Below are 17,530 nucleotides of genomic sequence, written 5' to 3' on the forward strand. Positions count from 1 at the left end.
ACCTCAGTTTAACCAAATTAGCCAAATTTCAGCCAAACAACACAAAAAAGTAAAACTGTACATAGATAAGAGGGTGAGAGAAACATAAATGAGCATGAATGGAATCTGCTATTGCTGTATTATCTTCTCAATGAACTCAGATTTCAGCATTTACTGTTTTGAACAAAGTACAGTAAAACTTCATGCAGGAAGGACAGGAGAAAAAAAAACAAGAACCTATTACAAATAAACATACAGCATGTTGTGTTCTTTCAGGATGCAAGCGACCCCGTTGATTTCTTTCGCCACATTGTGATCGTGACTCAGACCACATTCCCTCCTATATACGATGCTTGACTGTGAAGGAAAGACAGGGAATTAGTGAGACACATTACACGATTGCCAGCTATCCTGTTTTGTACTGAATAACTATGTTGTTTGCATGCCAGAGTGAATTTGGAAGTCTGTTGAGGACTAAAAGTGCACTTTCAAATCCCCATGTCATTTTTAAAAATTCTTTGTTTTGTATTTTAACAGTCTATGTGTTACTTGGAACTTCAGAATTTGTGTAATTTAATTATCAGAATAATGATTCACTTATTTAAGCTAAAAATTGATGAATGTGAATTACAAGGGTGACAAAAACATACAATTTGTTATCTACAATATTAACAAGGCTATAATTCATTACATAACTTACTGCACCAAACCTCATTGGATAGATTGCAACTTCAATAGAGAATAAAAATTCAAATTCAACTTGAGACATATGCAAAAGAGGAAATGCTTATTGGAATCCTTAGCTATAGCTGGGTGCACCCTTCTGAAGTGGATATCAGGAGGCATAGTTTAATCTTTTCTGTCAAGCTTGTATTTTCCAGTGGTGTAATTCCAGCTACTTCCTTATGAAGAATCTATTCTATTTCTCTTTCTGTTCTTTGCATTAAATTGTAATATCATTTACAATTTTTCTATCTCCATTTTTGCATGCTTCATTTCTTCAGAAACCAAGATTGCAACAGCCAAAAAAAGTTCACAATTTCCAATAAAGATGGATTGTATATCAATCATAACTTTCACAAAAATAAAAAAGATAAAATATTCACAATTTTAAAACAATTAAACAAGAAAAGCCTTATTGTTAACACTTGTTTAATTCACAAACTATGCATTTAATTCCAAGGGAAAATTCAGCATTTCTTCAATCCCCACAAGTATATAAAGTAAGCTCCACAACATAAGTCTATCCTCATAGTTCTGTCAATTAAACTGGGAACTTAAATCACCACCACCCCAAGCAAGCTAACAGGCCTAAATTATTCATATAAAAAAAGGAAAATCCCACAAGTACTGGATTCGTGAAATAAAAACAGAACATAGTAGAGAAACTCAATAGGTCTGGCCAGCATCTGGGGACAGTTGATGTTTCCACTTCAATCCTACTCTATCAGAAATATACTCAAGAGAAAATGTCATCGGTTTTATAGAAAAAGAGCAAGTAAACAAAAGAAAGCCCAGGAAAACATTAAAAAGATTTGGGGAAATGAAGATCAATGGAACAACAGAACTAAAGTTAATGGTAGCAGCTTTACTTAAGGAACAAGGCATTGATTCAGAGTAGATTAGCAGAATAAAGGTTCTGAAAACAAAAACATGAAAACAAGGTACAGATACTGGGGGAAAAGCAAATTAAATTGAAGGACAGTTCACAGTCTGCAGTTGTTAAACTCAGTATGAAGTTGAGAAGGCTGTTAAGTGTTAAACTGTAAAATAAAATGCTAGTCTTCCAGCTTGCATTGGGCTTCACTGGAATACTGCAGCAGACCAAGGAGAGAAATGTGAGCATGAGAGCAAGATGGTGTGTCGAGCACCGAAATAACAAACAAACAGAAAATTGAAGTCACGTCTGTGGTTTGAACAGAGATGTACTGTGAAGAAGTTACCAAGTCCAGGTTCATTGTGTGATGGAGAAAGTATTGCAACAAACAGATTCAGTATAAAAGTGAAAAAAAAATACATGTAAACTGCGGCTTCACCTGGCAGAAGTGTTATATGATCTTGGACACTGAGAAGGGAGATGAAAGAGCAAGTGTTCACCACCTGTGATTGCACGGGAAGATGCTGTGGGAGGGTGTGAAGTGCTGAAAGTGATAGAAGTAGCCAGGGTGTCACAGGGAGTCCTTCCCTTTGGAATGCTAACTGGGGAGTGGAAGATGTAATTGGTGGCAGGTTGTGGCATCATGCTGGAGGTGGCAAGAATAGACGTTTGAATATGGAAGTCGGTGGGATGGACAGTGAAGACAAGTGGAAGCCCACTTTGGTTCTCAGAGGAAGGGGAAGGGGTGAAGATAGAAGTGTGGAATGAGTCAGATACAGATGATCCTCCCCTTCAAGTACAGTGGGGACATCCTCAGAAAAAAAAGACAGCATGTCAGAAATACAATTGTGGAAGGTAGATCTTTTAGAAAGAACATAAAAGAAAATGGGAGAACTGAATGGAATAATTACTGGAATCCAGAGGTGTGGAAGTGTACTTGAGGTAGTTGTGGGAACTGGTGGGCTTCGAATGAATAATAGACAGAAGTGGGTACTGCAAATGCAAGAGATTAGAGTGGTGCTGGAAAAGCACAGCAGCATCTGAGGAGCAAGAAAATCAACGTTTCAGACAAAAACACTTCATTAGTAGACAGGCTGTCCTTGAAAACTGAGATAGAGAAAGAAAAGAAGAGAAGGAAGGAGTGGGAAATGTATCAAGTAAAAGGTAGGAGAAGAATGGAAATTGAAAGTAAAAGTAATTAACTTTCCAGATCTGGACAGTCATTGATCTGCTCAAGAAAGAGTTACAGGGCCTGACCCTGAAGTAGGATTGGAATAAGGAACGATCTTAAAATCCCGAAGTTAAAATTATTTGATGTGGTTATTTGCATCTGCAGCTCATCAACTTTATCTACCAGGCTGTGTGTTCACCGAAAAGCAGTGCAACCTAACAAGTTATTTAGGAGTCATAGAGATGAACAGCACAGAAACAGACCCTTCAGTCCAACTTGTCCATGCCAACCAGATATCCCAACCCACTCTCGTCCCACTTGCCGGCACCTGGCCCATATCCCTCCAAACCCTTCTTATTCATATGCCCATCCAAATGGTTTTTAAATGTTGCAATTGTCCCACCCTCCACCACTTCCTCAGCCAACTCATTCCATACACATACCACCCTCTACATTAAAAAGTTGCTCTTCAGCTCTCTTTTATATCATTCCCAGCTCACCGTAAACCTATGCTCTCTAGTTCTGGACACCCATGCCAGGGAAAATACCTTGTCTATTTACCCTATCCATGCCCTTCATGATTTCATAAATCTCTAAGGTAATCCCACAGCCTCCAATGCTCCAGGTAAAACAGCCCCAGCCTATTCAACCTCTCCCTCTAGCTCAAATCCTCGAACCCTGGCAACATCCTTCTAAATCTTTTCTGAACCCTTTCAAGTTCCACAACACCCTTCCGACAGGAAGGAGACTAGAATTGCACGCAATATTCCAACAGTGGCCTAACCAATGTCCTGCACATCCACAACATATCTCCCAACTCCAATATTCAGTACACTGACCAATAAAGGAAAGCATACTAAACACCTTCTTCACTATCCTATCTACCTCGACTCTACTTTCAAAGAGCTATGAACTTGCACTCCAAGGTCTCTTTGTTCAGCAACATTCCCAAGGACCTTACCATTAAGTGTATAAGTACTGCTAAGATTTGCTTTCCCAAATGCAACATCTCTCATTCATCTAAGTTAAACTCCATCTGCCAATCCTCAGCCCATTAGCCCATCTGGTCAAGACTCCAATGTAATCTGAAGTAACCTCCTTCACTGCCCACTACACCTCCAATTTTGGTGTCATCTGCAAACTTAATGACTATACCTCTTCTACTCACAGCCAAATCATTTATATAAATGATGAAAAGCAGTGGACCCAGCACAAATCCGTGTGGCACTCCACTGGTTAAAGGCCTTCAATGTGAAAAACAACTCTCCATCACCACCCTCTGTCTTTTACCTTTTGAGCCAGTTCTGCATCCAAATGGCTTGTTCTCCCTGTATTCCATAAGATCTAATCTTGCTAACCAGTCTCCCATTCCCATGAGGAACTCCTTACTGAAGTCCATATAGATCATGTCTACCGCTCTGCCTTCAATCTTTTTAGTACTTCTTCAAAAACTCAATCAAGCTTGTGAGACATGATTTATGTCATCTAAGCCTGTTTCCACATAATACCTAACAATTTCTTGGCCAATCTCTCTCTCCTACTCTTATGCATCTTGTTTCTCCTTTCTAATGTTCCCATCTCCTTAACAACTTAAACAAGTTTAAAATTACCGCAACAGCATGAGGAAACTGCTCTGCAAGGATAATGGTTCTGACTCAGTTCATTTATATTCCATTCCATTGTTTTGGTTCCATTAAACAGGGAATCAGCCATAAGGATTCTCCACCTTTCCAGTCAGGCACTCATCTGTTCTACCTTCCAATTTCTATATTCATTAATACGCAAGCCCGGGATGAATATATAAGTTACTGTGGGGGAGTCCAAAACCAGAGGACATATGTTTAAGGTGAGAGGGGCAAGAGTTAAAATGGATCCAAGGGGCAACGTTTTGATGCAAAGGGTGGTGCATGTATGGAATGTGCTGCCAGGTGAAGTGGTGCAAGCTGGTACAATTACAGCATTTAAAGAAGTTATTTGGATAGGTACATGAATAAGAAGGGTTTACAGGGATATGGGCCAAATGCCGTCAAATGGGAGTAGACTAACTTAGGATATCTCGTCGGCATGGATGAGATGGACCGAAGAGTCTGCTTCTACACTGTACATCTCTATGACTCTACTATCTTTGACGCCCCTGGACTCATCTCTTTTCTAGCTCCCTAAAATCTGCTTGCAGGACCTTATCTCTCTTTCCATGCATGATGTTGGTATGAATATGGACCAGAGATTTGGCTGGTCACCTTAACTCCTGAACACTCTGCAGCCTCTATCACATCACACACCCTTTAATCAATCAATCAATCAATCAATCAATGAGGCAATATATCAATGAGAAGTACATGAGAAAGTGCAACACTTGACCTACTCTCAGGAAATAAGGCAGAGCAGGTGACCAAGGTGTCAGTGGGGGAGCACATTGGGGTCAGTGACCATAATTCTATTAGTTTTAAAATAGTGATGGAAAAGGATGCATTGAATCGAAAAGTTAATATTCTAAATTGGACGAAGGTCAATTTTGATGGTATTAGGCAAGACCTTTCAAAAGTTAATTGCAGGTGGATGTTCACAGGTAAATGGATGGCTGGAAAATAAGAAGCCTTCAGAAATAAGATAACGAGAGTCCAGAGGCACTATATTCCTGTTAGGGTGAACGGCGAGACTGATAGGTGTCGGGAATGAGGGATGACTACAGAAATTGAGATTTTGGTTAAAAAAAAGCATATGCCAGGCATAGACAGCAGAGATAAGTGAATCCTTAGAAGAGTATAAAGGCAATAGGAATACACTTAAAAAAGAGAAATCAGGAGGGCAAAAAGGGGACATGAGATAGCTTTGACAGATAGGGTTAAGAAGAATCTAAAAGGGACTTTTTAAAATGTATTAAAAAGGACAAAAGGGTAAATAGGGAGAGAATAGGGCGCCTTTAAGATCAGCAAGGTTGCCTATGTGTGGAACTGCAAGAGATGGGTGAGATACTAAATGAGAATTTTGCATCAGTGTTTACTGTGGAGGAGGATGTGGAAGATAAAGAAAGTGGGGAAATAAATAGTGACATCTTGAAAAATGCCCATATCACAGAGGTGGTGGTGCTGGACGTCTTAAAATGTGTAAAGGTGGATAAATCCCTTGGACCTGATTAAGTATATCCTAAAACCTGTGGGAAGCTAGGGAAGTGATTGCTGAGCCCTTGTATTTGTATCATCAATAACCACAAGTGAAGTGCCACAAGACTGGAGGTTGGCTAATCCGGCTCCACTATTTAAGAATGGTAGTAAAGGAAAAGCCAAAGAACAATAGACTGGTGATCCTGACGTTGCTGGTGGGCAAAACCTTGGAGGATTTATACATCTTTGGAAAGACAAGGACTTATTATGGTTTGGTGTGTGGAAAATCATGTCTCATTAACATGAATTAGTGTTTTGAAGTAACAAAAGAGGATCGATGAGGGCAGAGTGCTGGACGTGATCGATATGGAATTCAGGAAGATATTTGACAAACTTCTTCATGCTCGACTGGTTAGCAAAGTTAGATCACATGAACACAGGGAGAACGAGCCATTTGGATACAGAACTGGCTCAAAGATAGAAGACAGAGGGTGGTAGTGGTGGAGGATTGTTTTTCAGACTGGAGGCCTGTGATAAATGGTGTAGTACAAGGATCAGTGCTGGGCCCACTGCTTTTCGTCATTTATATAAACGACTTCAGTGTGAACATTGAAGGTACGGCAGTAAGATTGTCCCAAAATTAGAAGTGTACAACGGGATCTTGATCAGCCAATGGGCTGAGGAGTGGCAGGTGGAGTTTAACTTAGATAAACGTGAGGTGCTACATTTTGGGAAAGTAAATCTTAGCAGGACCTATACACTTCATGGTAAGGTCCTAGAGAGTGTTGTTGACAAAGAGGCCTTGGAGTGCAGGTTCATAGTTCCTTGAAAGTGGAGTCACACATAGATGGTATGCCTTCCTTTATTGGTTAGTGCATTGAGTATAGGAATTGGGAGGTTATGTTACAGCTGTACAGGACATTGGTTAGGCATTTTTGGAATGCTGTGTGTAATTCTGGTCACCATGCTATAGAGAGGATGTTGTGAAACTTGAAAGGGTTCAGGAAAAATTTACAAAGAACGTTGCCAGAGTTAGAGGGTTTCAGCTATCGGGACAGACTGAATGGACTGCAGCTATTTTCCCTGGAGATTGGAGGCAGAGGGGTGACCTCATAAAGGATTATAAAATCATGAGGGGTATGGATAGGGTAAATAGAAAGGCAGAATGGATCTGCAAACCTGAATAGGGTTTCCCTGGCATGGGCAGCCTGAAACTAGAAGACATAGGTTTAAGTGACACAGGAAAGATTTAATAGCGATGTAAGAGGCAACTTTTTCCAGGCAGAGGGCGGTGTGTGTATGGATTGAGATGCCAGAGGAAAGTGGCAGAGGCTGGTACAATTACAACATTTAAAAAGGCATCTGGATGGGTACATGAATAAAAAGGGTTTCGAGGGGCATGGGCCAAATGCTGGAAAATGGAACTAGATTAATTTATGATATCTAGTCAGCATGGACGAGTTGGACCAAAGGGTCTGTATAGCTCTTATGACTTTAGTTTGGGGAAATTGACATTCAAAGAATTTCACACCACTATTGCTTTCCTAATATTCTGCCTGCTCCCTTTTATAGTTGAGTCAAGGTTTGCATAAAGATTTCTAGCTCAGGTGTCAGTTGTCGTAGTTTTGGGTACATTCGCCGAGCTGGGAAATGGATTTGCAGACATTTTGTCTTGTCAAGGTCACATCTTCAGTGCTTTGGAGCCTCCTGAGAAGCTCTGTTATACTCTCTTCTGGAATTTATTTGGTTCCATTCCTGCTACTTCCAGTTGCTCCTTGAAATAGCCAGTATATTGGGTGTAGGTCTACATGTTTAATGGAGTCCGTGGAGGAGTGCCATATTTCTAGAAATTCTCTGGCTGTCCTCAATCGTGGTGTTGTTCCAATCGAATTTGTAGTCCTTGTCATCTGTGCATGCGGCTACTAGGAATAGCTGTCGTGCTAGTTGGTGCGACAGAGGACAAACAGGCAGACAACTAGTGATCCGCATCCACAAAATATCAACTAGCCACTGAATGCAATGACCAGTTGTTCCTAGCAGGAACACACACAGATGACAAGGACCACAAATTCAACTGGGACAAAACAACAATCATAGTTCAAGTGAAATAGTGGACAGCTGGAGAATTTCTAGAAGCATGGCACTCATCCACAGACTCCATCAACAAACACATAGACCCAGACCCAATATGCTGGCTACTACAGCAATCAACCAAAACCTGCCACCAGAAGCAGCAGGAATGGAACAAAATAAATTCCAGAAGACATGATACAGCAGCGCTTCATAAGAGGCTCCAAAGCCACTGAACACGTTACCTTAACAGGGAACAAAACACCTGCCCAGCTCAGCGACCACACCCACAACTACGATATTTGAGTCACTTTAATATTGCCTCAAGTTGCATTCTTCAAAGGAATCATCATCCTCGACAGCATTCAGACCTAAACAGTTGGAAAGTGAGATGTATGGAGAGAACTCCTGCATACTCTGGTAGTCATCAATCCCATCTCAATCTACTCAACCTTCACCACTTCCAGAAACACGTCATTCACAAAATTCTGTCTTGTGGATGCATTGTATTGTCTCCAGCTACCACTCAAATTCTGAAATACAAAGCTCAAACTTGTCCAGCTGAAGACACTTCCTGCACATGTAGTCGCATGATTGTCGTACCTTGGAGCACCCAACCAAGATGTCAGATACCCATTCGAAAGGGCAGGCATTTCCAGCTATAATTCAATGTACTAGACCACTAAACAATTGACCAGAATAAAAATGTATGTGACATCAAAGATGTGACATCAAAGATGAGACTTCAATCCAAATTCAACTATTCCAGCTCCTTACCTTTGATCCTTCCCTCTCCCCCCTCTCTGATCAGAGTCTTGACTTCACTCCAGAATCGCTCTTTCAATTTTTGCCTGTGTTCCTCTAGCCTAGTCTGCTCCGCTGCTGTACTCATTAGCCTGAGCTACTGTTGCACTTCCTGATTTAAGTTTTCAGATCCATCACACCTTTCTTTCTTTGCACTCTTGCTCAGGTCTCACCCTTACGAGAACTATGTCCTGATATTGCAATATTATGAAGAGCAAGTGAGGACTGCAGATGCTGGAGATCAGAGCTGAAAATGTGTTGCTGGAAAAGTGCAGCAGGTCAGGCAGCATCCAAGGAACAGGAGAATCGACGCTTTTCCAGCAACACATTTTCAGCATTGCAATATTATGATCCCAGCTGATAGTAATTCTGGTGAGTAAGACTTCACTTTTTCAATTTGCTCGATGTGGTGATCAATCACTGGATGTATTCAAATATGACTGCCAATGTACTTTAACAAGAGAACTAAATTTATTATGCAATGAAAAGGAACAAAACCTATGGCTACATCCAACAATTTGGAAAGAATATCATCTTAAATAATTTAAAATTCAACCAAGTTTCCCTGCAATATATTTACAGACACTTAATTCCAGCGGTCTCATTCCTATTTTTCTCTTTAAAATTTCTTAATAAACCGACAAGGCTCCAATCAGTGTTTTTTCAGTGCACATTCAATAGATAGGATTCTCTTCAGTACTGTGTCTTCCTGAAAGACATGGACAAAGGCTAATTTGCTCAATTTTCATATTGAACCTTTAAAAGAAGAAAAAAAATTCACGTTTGTGGCCCTACTACAGAAACAAAGTCCCCAAAAATATAAACTTTCATCTTAGTACCATGCCTTCAGCTCTAAACTTTCCTTCCCAAACATTCATGTCTCTTGCTCCCATGTGACCTGGCATTAAACTAATCAATCAGTTACCATGGTTTTGGTCAGCAACTCCCTCTCTGGCTCAGTTTTTTGTTAAAACTGATCTCTGGAGTGCTGTGGAGGAGTTTATTATCCGGATGTAGGTTTGCTTGCTGAGCTGGAAGGTTGGTTTCCAGACATTCCATCACCATATGAGATAACATCTTCTTTGAGCCTCTGGATGAAGCACTGGTGGTGTAGCCCGCTTTCTATTTATATGTTTGGGTTTCCTTGGGTCGGTGATGTAATTTCCTGTTCCTTTTCTCAGGGGGTGGTAAATGGAATCTAAGTCAATGGGTTTGTTGATAGAGCTCCAGTTAGAATGCCATGCTTCTAAGAATTCTTGCGCGTCTCTGTTTGACTTGTCCTAGGATGGATGTCTTGTCTTAGGTAAAGTGGTACCCTTCTTCATCCATATGTAAGGATACGAATTAGAGTGGGTCATGTCTTTTAGTGGCTAATCGATGTTCATGTATCCTGGTGGCTAGTTTTCTGCCGATTTGTCCAATGTAGTGTTTGTTACAGTTCTTGCAAGGTATTTCGTAAGTTATATTAGTTTTGCTTGCGTTCTGTATAGTGTCAAACAAGCAGACAAAATACATCCAGAAACCCTCAGCCATGCTCCACTACATCAAAAGACATCTCAGAAATGACTGTCAGACCACTCAGACCCCTTGGTATCATGGTAGCCCACAAACCCACCAACACACTAAAATAGCAGCTAATGAACTTGAAAAGACCCCATACAGACAACAAGCAAAACTAATGTCATTTACAAAATACCTTGCAAGAACTCTTAACAAATATACATTGGACAAACAGGCAGGAAACTAGCTACCAGGATACTTGAGTATCAACTAGCCACTAAAAGACATGACGCACTCTCACTAGTATCTTATATATATGATGAGGAAGGACACCACTTTGGGACAACACATCCATCCCAGGACAAGTCAAATAGAGAGAGCACGAGAATTCCTACCGTGACTCTATCAACAAACACATTGACTTGGATCCCATGTACCACCCCCCCCCCCCCGAGAAAAATAACATCACCAAAGGAAATGACATCACCGCAGGAAATGCCATCACCAATCCAAGGAAAACCAAATATATAAATAGAAAGTGGGCATCGCCACAAGTGCTTCATCCAGAGGTTCACTGAAGATGTTACTTAGTATGGCGACGAAATGTCTGAAAACTCCAGCTCAGCGAGCAAACTTACATCCAGAACCTCAATCTGAGCTACAAATCTTCTCTAAACTCAAGTTTATTATGCTAAGAAATTGCATGTACATTTTATTGTTGATAGTAAGTTTTAGCAAAATGCCTTCAATTCTGTGATTTTGTGGCATTGCTGCTGTCGTGTAACAGATTAACTAATTCTCAAATTTACATCCTGATTTTTGAGTATTTATTTCATAGAAAAACAGAATGGCTACAGTAGAAAGAAGCCAATTGACCCACTGTATCCATGCCAGGACTCTGAGAATAATTCAGCTACTCTCAATAATTTTTGAAGCGAGAGGAGAAAAATTTTAAAAAGGGACTTGATGGGCAACTTTTCCACATGGAACGTGATTTGTATGTGGAATGAACTATCAGAGGAAGTGTTTGATGGAGGTGCAGTTACAACATTTAAAAGACATTTGGACAGGTACACGAGTAGGAAAGATTTAGAGGAATATGGGCCAAATGCAGGCAAAAGGGAACTAGTTTATTTTGGGAAACTTGGTTGGTATGGACTGAAAGATCTGTGTTGTATGCGTTTCTGACTAGCATTCCTGTTGGTTCCCAGTGGCACAGAATTAACTCCAGATAATTACCCAAAACCCTTCAAAGCCATGATTAATTCAGTTCAAGTTGATCAAGGTTCACAATAATATTTAGGTTTTTGAACTCTACGTCAATATTTATGAAGCCCAAGATTCCAAATATATTACTAACTGTTCTGCATTCAGTAATGTGCACACATATAACCCCAGTTCTGGCAACATTCTGGTAAATCTCTTCTGAACACTCTCTAGCTTAATAATATCCTTCCTAGAACAGGGAGACCAGAACTGGACACATCAGAAGAGGCCTCATCAATGTCCTGTACACCTTCAACATGACCTCCCAACTCAAAGGACTGAGCAATGAAGACAAGCATGCCAGGGTTCTCCGTTTCATAAAACTACCTGGGCCCTACCTTTAATTGTGTCAGTCTTGCCTTTGTTCGTTTTACCAAAATACAATATCTCACACTTATCCAAACTAAACTCCATTTGTCACTCTTCAGCCCATTGACCCAAATGATCAAGATCTCTTTGTAATTTTAGACAACATTTTTCATTGTCCATTCTACCAATAGTCTTGGTGTCATCCACAAACATACTAACCATGCTTTCTAAATTTCCATCTAAACGATTTATATAAATGACAAACAAAAGTGGACCCAGCATCAATTCCCCGTGGAATACTGTCGGTCACAGGCATCCAAATAGAAAAACAATCCTCCACCATCATTCTGTCTCCTGCCGTTACGGCAATTTTGTATCTAATTGGAAGTTCACTGTGAATCCTGTGTGATCTAACTTTACTAGTTAGTCTACCATGCAGAATCTTGTCAAAGGCTTTACTAAAGTCCAAGTAAACAATGTCTATCATTCTGCTCTCAATCCTCTTGATTTCCCTTGCACAAAACTATGCTGACTATCCCTTATCAGTCTCTGCTTCTCCAAATGCATGTATCTCCTATCTTTCAGAATCACTTCCAATAACAGGGGCAGCAAAGCAGCTCAGTGCCAGGGACCAGGTTCAATTCCAGCCTTGGGCGACTGTCTGTGTGGAGTTTTCACATTCTCCCAGTGTCTACGTGGGTTTCCTCCAGGTGCTCCGGTTTCCTCCCACAGTCCAAAGATGTGCAAGTTAGATGTGCTAAATTGCCCATAGTTTTCAGGGATATGTAGATTAGGTGCATTAGTCAGGGGTAAATATAGGGTAGGGGTATGGATCTCAGTGGGTTACTCTTCGAGGGTCGGTGTCGACTTGTTGGACTGAAGGGCCTGTTTCCACACTTTAGGGATTCTGATTCTGAACCTCCCCATCAAAAGTGAGACTCACAGGTTGATAGTTCCCAGACTTCTCCTTACAACTCTTCTTAAACAAAGGCACAACATACGCTACTCTCCAGTCATTCAGCACCTTACCCATATTTATAGAAGACAAATATTTCTGCAAGGGCCCCACAATTTTCTCATTAACTTCCCCACAAAGTCTTGGGATACACAAGGTCAAGTCCTAGAAATTTATCCACCTTCAGATTTTCTAAGACCTCCACCGTTTCCTCTTATCTCATATGTACTATTTTCAAAATATCAGTATTTATTTCCTTGAGTTCTCTAGCCTTCATTTATTTCTCCACATTAAAAACTGGTGCATAATGTTCATTTAACTCTCCCCTTATCTCCTGATTTCAACACAATGATGACCTTATTAATCTTTAAGGGGCCCTTACTTGCTCGCTAGTTGCTGTCTTGATCTTAACGTAGATGCAGAATCTCTTTGATTATCCTTAACGTTATTTGCCGATCTAGGCTCTCTCATACACCCTTCTTTCCCTTCCCGATATCCATCTCTTAAGAACGCTCTTACACTTTATACTGTCCAAGATTCATTCGAACCTTGTTTTCTTTATCTAATTTACAATTCTTTACTCTTGACTAGAACCTCAATATCTTGATTCCATCCATTGTTCTTTAATCCTACCAGCCTTACCTTTCAGTCTAACAGGAACATAATGACTCTGAACTCCTGTTATCACATTCTTAAAGCCTCCCACTTATCAGTCATGCCTTTCCCGCAAACTTTCTTCTCCAATCAACTTTGAAAATTCTTGTCTCATTCCATTAAAATTTGCCTTACTCCAATTAAAAACTTTTATTTTTATGGAAGGCTTCTACTTTTCTTTAACTATTTTAAAACCGATAGAATTCTGATCACTAAAGCCAAAGTGTTCTCTTGTTATCACTTCAGTCACTTGCCCTGTCTTATTACCCAAGAGAACATCAGGTTGCTCTATCTCTAGTAGGAACATTTACATCCTTTAGATGAAGAAAATTTTCTTGTATCATTTAATAAGTTCTTCACTATCCAAACCTTTCACATTATGGTGGTCTCAATCAATGTTTGGAAATTTAAAATCATCTACAATCTTATTATTCTTACATAGATGAGATCTCTCCAAATATTAGTTCCTCACCTTCCCTCTGATTATTGGGAAGTCTACAGCACAATTCCATCAAGATGATCATGCCACTTTTATTTCTAATTTCAACGTATATATTTTCACTGGACAATTTTTCAGAAACAACTTCTCTAGTCACAGCAGTAATGCTTTCCTTAATCAAAAACGCCACATGTCCATCTCTTTTGCCTCTCTTTCTAACTTTCCTATAGCATCCGGAACATTGAGTTGCTGGTCCTGTCCATCCCTCAGCCAGTTTTCTGTAATAGCTATGATGTCCCAATCCCATATCCCCAAATATGCCCTGAAATCTTTGCAATTAAATTTCACTTGCCACCTGTCTACCCATTCCATCAGCATATCTTTCTCAGTTCATTATTTTCTGACTCTGAATTGCTCTTTGCTTGTTTTTCATAGCTAACCTACAATGTTTGCATACTTAATTTTATTTGTTCCTTTACTAATAAGTGATCAACTTGTTCCCAGCACCAGATCTAGTGATCCTTCCTTCCCAAAGAATCTTCCAAAAAATTCTTCAAATACTCAATCCTTTCTTAGCCCTCTATATTGTAGGTTATATTACGATAATTAAATTCCCCCCATTACAAATACTCCAAGCGTGGTACATGGTTATCAACTATAAAAGGTACTTATCTACAAATCCTCCTTCACTTTGGTCACAACAGTTCTGTTGGCACATAGCCAGTGACACTTTCCAACTCATTTAAATGGTCTGGTTGTTCTGCAAGAAACCGATCTTGTCCTATCACAATCCATCATTCTTGTCTTTATCTCTCAGCTCTTGCCAATTGTATAACAAACTGTGTCTGCTCTGTTCTCAGAGACCTGCTTAACAAGTTCTGATCAAAGACTTCCATCAGAAAACTTTTCTATTCATAGAATCTCGCTTATTTCTTCTCTACACAAACTGTCATTCTTGAAACCACCAAACAGAAAATGCTGACAACCCAGCTCAACTGCAATTAGTTTTCTCACTACCTGTTGCTTCTTAGCTGATCTGCATGGCAAACTCAGGACACATGGGCACTTCTTGGAATCTCAAAATGTCATAATCAAAAAACCAATTTTCCTAATTTAAAATACTCCCCAGTACCTTGTGACCTTATAAGGACATCACGCAAAAGAAAAATGAGATTTTTCTGGCACATGTATTATCATACCTGAATAACTCGTTTTAAAGAAAATTTAGTATCCAGTCTTGTCCTTTTGACACTAATCTCTCACCAGCAAAATCATATTGCCACATGGTCGACTGTGACGGAAATTTAAAATTGATTGCACTCCACTCATTAATGTACAAGTACAGTAAACACAAACATTATTCGTTTTCCCTTGATTATGACCATACCAAATACATGATTATTTTAGTATCATGCCTCTGCCAATTCTTTGCACTGTGATTAACATTTCTAATGTTGCCAAGTTCCTGGCCCCATACCAAGTTAGTGTAAACTCTCCAAATAGATGTTATTTCCTTTGCAGGTCCTTCTTGGATACTTTCCTAAAAGTGCCAGCAGAACTCTTTCTAGCCATGTCATTGTTGCTGATATGAACCTTTGTCTATTCACCTTCCCTCCTCAGAGTGCTCTGCAGCCACTCAGGAACAACTCAGAAGGCAATATACTATCTGGATTCAAATCTACAACCACAAAGACACCCAAGTGTTCCCTAAGTATACAAGTCCCTATCACTCTTGCTTTCTGAATAATCCCGTGTCCCTTAGCTCTGGCTGCTCTCTCCAGAGGAATTATCATTCTCAACAGTATTCAGAATTTTCCCCCCTCAAATGAAAAGTGGTAGCAAAAAAAAAATCAAATACACAATTTTAGAAGTCTGCTCAAAATTACCATTTATTCATATAGTCAGAGGGAAATGAACACAGATCAACTGAAATTTTCAAGACTGAAATAAATGTTTGTTTGTAAAGAGCAACAATGGAAATGGATCAAAGGTTAATGTGGAGCAATGGGAGTTGTATGGAGTTGAGGTACCAAACAAAAGTGAACAGAATGATGCAACAGACTCAAAATTTTGAAATATCCATTGCAGAAATTCTGTGATGCTACAAATTGAAAGGTAACAAAATTGTACAAATGTGGTACGTGTATGGAATGAGCTGCCAGAGGATGTGGTGGAAGCTGGCACAATTGCAACATTGAAGAGACATTTGGATGGGTATACAAATAGGAAGGGTTTGGAGGGATATTGGCCGGGTGCTAGCAGGTGGGACTTGACTGGGTTGGGATATCTGGTTGGCATGGTCAGGTTGGACCAAAGGGTCTGTTTCCATACTATACGTCTCTATGACTAGCTGCGAGATAGAAGCACAGACATGACTTGAGCCAGAGACCCTGACAATACTCGAGATTTGGGGAATTAAACAGTGCATCAACAGGTGTACTCCTGGTCGGTTCTTCAAAAATGAAAGCATTTTGACGTCCTGATTTTGGAGTTATGCACCAAAGCAACAGTCACTCAAAACGATCTCACTGCTAAATACAAACCGCAATGCATAAATCCACACAGCAAGATAGCGCTACCCTGAGTCAAATCCAAAGTGATGAGAGATGCCTGCCTCATGTACAAACGATCCCTCACACATCTGGGTTCACTGGGGAATAAGAAAGGAAAGGGGTGGAGGAGGCAAGAGGTGGAATGGAGAGGAGGGGCAAAGGGAGGCAGGGAGAAGGAAGGCAAAGGAAAAGGGGGAATGCACTGACGAGAGTTAACAAGAGGCTGATGGTCGGGTTCCGGCATCAGCTGTGTGTTGAAACGCACCCGCTTGTGGCACCGATATCAACGTGACAACAACAGCGCGGAAGAGCCACATCGGGACTCGAAACGTTAAATCTGCGTATCTGCCTCCTCTTCACGGAATGCTACCAGTTGTGAAGAAATTCAGCACTTTCTGGTTTGATTTTTTGATTATTCTCGCAGCAGGGCTGTCCCTGCAATGCACCAAAGGTCGATACCAGCGGAAATAAAGGCACCGGTGAAATCCCACGGCCGTCAGTGTCAGATAATAATCATAACAACAACAAACAACGAAGGGGCCCAGCTGAACGACAGGGCAAACCACACACGAGCTCCGTGGATCTACGCACGGCCGGTTCCAGTCAGTCCCGCCTGTTTACTACATCACCCACCGCGCGCAGCCCCATCCCATCGCCCAGCACTCACGGGGCCCGCTCAGCTCGAGCCGGCGGGCGCGCGGCCTGTTGTCAGGGAGACGCTCGCTTTACCTGGAGGGGGCCGTTGGGAAACGCGCGATCGGGCCGAACCCTAGCTCGAGCCTTTTTCAAGTTCCCCCGACGCCGGGTCGGAACCGGCCCCCGCCGGATCCGCGCGAGATCCCGCGAGATGTCACTCCCACATCCCCCCCCGCCCGCCAGCCAAACCTCCCCGTCACAGTCACCCCTCCCCGCCTGAGAATTACTCATATGCTAAATCACTATTTTCAACATTCACCTTTGAACAGCACGAGATGTGAGGGAAGGAATGCAATCTCTCAGTTACTGCCTTGACAATGAACCACCAGGAACTAGTCCCTCCCCGCCCCTTTTAATTCACGCACCCTCCCTTCCTTCGCCCGCCTCAAACGTCAAACACAAAAACAATGTCTGTCCCTCCCCCCCCCCCGGCG

The 17,530-nt window shown here is 41.0% G+C and overlaps 2 protein-coding genes across 4 annotated transcripts in view; one reads left to right on the forward strand and one right to left on the reverse strand.

Moving 5' to 3' along the window:
• The window catches only part of pphln1 (periphilin 1), a 154,264-nt gene extending 136,824 nt beyond the window's left edge, over positions 1-17,440 (reverse strand). For 2 of the 3 annotated variants that reach the window (XM_060839966.1, XM_060839963.1), the window contains exons 1-2: positions 17,130-17,239; positions 236-336 (exon numbers count right to left, since the gene is read on the reverse strand). In XM_060839966.1, coding sequence (XP_060695949.1) covers positions 236-313 — 78 coding nt within the window. In that variant the 5' untranslated portion in view covers positions 314-336; positions 17,130-17,239. Of the gene's footprint in view, positions 1-235; positions 337-17,129; positions 17,240-17,355 lie in introns of those variants that run through there. The other variant, XM_060839965.1, reaches the window with a different exon arrangement.
• The window catches only part of zcrb1 (zinc finger CCHC-type and RNA binding motif 1), a 41,055-nt gene continuing 40,167 nt past the window's right edge, over positions 16,643-17,530 (forward strand). The window contains exon 1 of the mRNA XM_060839969.1: positions 16,643-16,798. The gene's annotated coding sequence lies outside the window, so the exon portion shown is untranslated. The remainder of the gene's footprint in view (positions 16,799-17,530) is intronic.

Source organism: Hemiscyllium ocellatum, chromosome 19, assembly GCF_020745735.1.
Source record: "Hemiscyllium ocellatum isolate sHemOce1 chromosome 19, sHemOce1.pat.X.cur, whole genome shotgun sequence".
NCBI classification, from domain to species: Eukaryota; Metazoa; Chordata; class Chondrichthyes; order Orectolobiformes; family Hemiscylliidae; genus Hemiscyllium; species Hemiscyllium ocellatum.